Here is a 1,715-nt window from a genome sequence, read left to right as displayed (position 1 = left end):
CCTTATATTCCTCTAACACATCCTTCCAATCACTATCTCCATTCTCACTTGTCCTTTTACATTCAACATTTTCCTCTCCTAAAAAGTCCCTCACCATTAACCCTCCAAATCTCTAATCGTTTCTTCTTGGATTCTATTGCAAGCAGCCGATTCCTCTCTACAATTAATCTATATATGTACGTTTAAAGGCCTCTAAACTGAGAAATATAGACGATTTGATTCATGGGACGACAAAATAATGATCCGAATTCAAAAGTTGTTTGTTCTTCCATCGTACTTCTACAAGAAAGGTTTCGACAGTTGCAGAGATTAAAGGAGAAGAGAGAAGAGAGAGAGCTTCTTAAGCTGTTCGTCGACCCTTCGAGACTCCTCTCGTCTGAAACCGATTTCCATCAGAACTTTCAAGATCCCCTGGCGCTTGGACTCAACTTGTATGGAAAGAATACAGCAGATTTTCTAGCTCTCAATTCACAGCAGCAGCCATTACGTTCTGCTGCAGATTTGAAAGTTTCTTATAGTTTTGAAAAAACTGATGTTGATACATCTCTTCATTTATAGATATGTATTCAGATTAGATTCTGAAATCATTTTTGTGTTTTCCTTTGTAAGAAAAAAAATTGAAATAAGAGGGATAGTGTGTATTAGTATTTCATCCCACGGGCTATGGGAGAATAAATATTATTCAAAGGTCAGATACAGATTATCATCCTTTTTTTCTTGGTCTTTGAGAAGTTATCTCTACAAAGAAATTTTACTTCTAACTACCTAAAATTTTGTGGTTAAAAGTATTTGTTTTGTTGATTCTACAAGAACATCCTCAACTTAAAAATAAAAAATGATAAAATGATAAAAAAAAAATGAAAAAAAGAAAAGCCGATTATAAATTTTCAATGATAAAGTTTTGGGTCCCCTAAAAGAGAAAGTTCTGTTGCAAAACCTAAGAAGGAAGGGTAACTGACGCAATTCAACGGTAATATTTACATGTTTTGCACTCTACAGTCCTAAATGTTCCTTTTTGTTTCATACCCGCCGTTGACGATAAATTTCAGATCACCAAATTTTTCTCGGCGCTCAACTGTAGCGTTTACATTTTTTGCACAATACAATCCTAAATCTTCATTTTGGCTTCATATCCTTGGCATCAATTATTATCCACAATGACCAACAAGGCGAAGACTACTTAATTGGCATCTACGTAGAGCAGCCCATGCTAGGCCGTCTACCACTACAGTACCCTCTAATTGAATGCTAGTTTGTCTACCACTACAAGGGCCTCTAAATCCATGCTGGGCTGTCGACCATTATGAGGCCATTCACATTCATACTAGGTCATCTACCATTACAAGGGCGTCTATCACTATGAAGCCCTCTACATTCATATTAGGCCATCTACCACAATGAGGCCGACATGACACTTAACCATAAAAGCGTCCTTGAGCTGGATGGGAACTGCTCAATGGTTATCGTGGATACAACCAATAATTGGATAGATGGAGGTCAGCCACTCGGAACGTGAGGAGTAGTGCGAGGTACAACGTGGGACACGTGGCACGATAACCGCCCAATAGTTACATGACTTAAAATATCTATAAATACCCCTAAGGCGAGATAGGTATGGGTCTTAACATTTTGGCTATCTGAATACACGTTCTATCTTTTCTTCCTAAGTTTACTTTCCTAAATCCCTTAATAATTCTCACTTCAGAAGTACAAAC

The 1,715-nt window shown here is 37.5% G+C and overlaps 1 protein-coding gene across 1 annotated transcript; it reads left to right on the top strand.

The window, feature by feature from the left end:
- Positions 1-222: 222 nt before the first annotated feature.
- Positions 223-558, top strand: LOC111371013. Its single transcript, XM_022992943.1, has one exon. It carries the CDS (start codon positions 223-225, stop codon positions 556-558), a length of 336 nt encoding a protein of 111 aa, XP_022848711.1.
- Positions 559-1,715: the final 1,157 nt, after the last annotated feature.

This window comes from Olea europaea, chromosome 21 (genome assembly GCF_002742605.1).
Source record: "Olea europaea var. sylvestris chromosome 21, O_europaea_v1, whole genome shotgun sequence".
Taxonomy (NCBI): domain Eukaryota; kingdom Viridiplantae; phylum Streptophyta; class Magnoliopsida; order Lamiales; family Oleaceae; genus Olea; species Olea europaea.
This window is presented reverse-complemented; position numbering and strand designations above follow the sequence as displayed.

Excerpts from the sequence above, each read along its gene's own strand:
- LOC111371013 (XM_022992943.1), top strand. The coding sequence starts at position 223 with ATGGGACGACAAAATAATGATCCGAATTCAAAAGTTGTTTGTTCTTCC.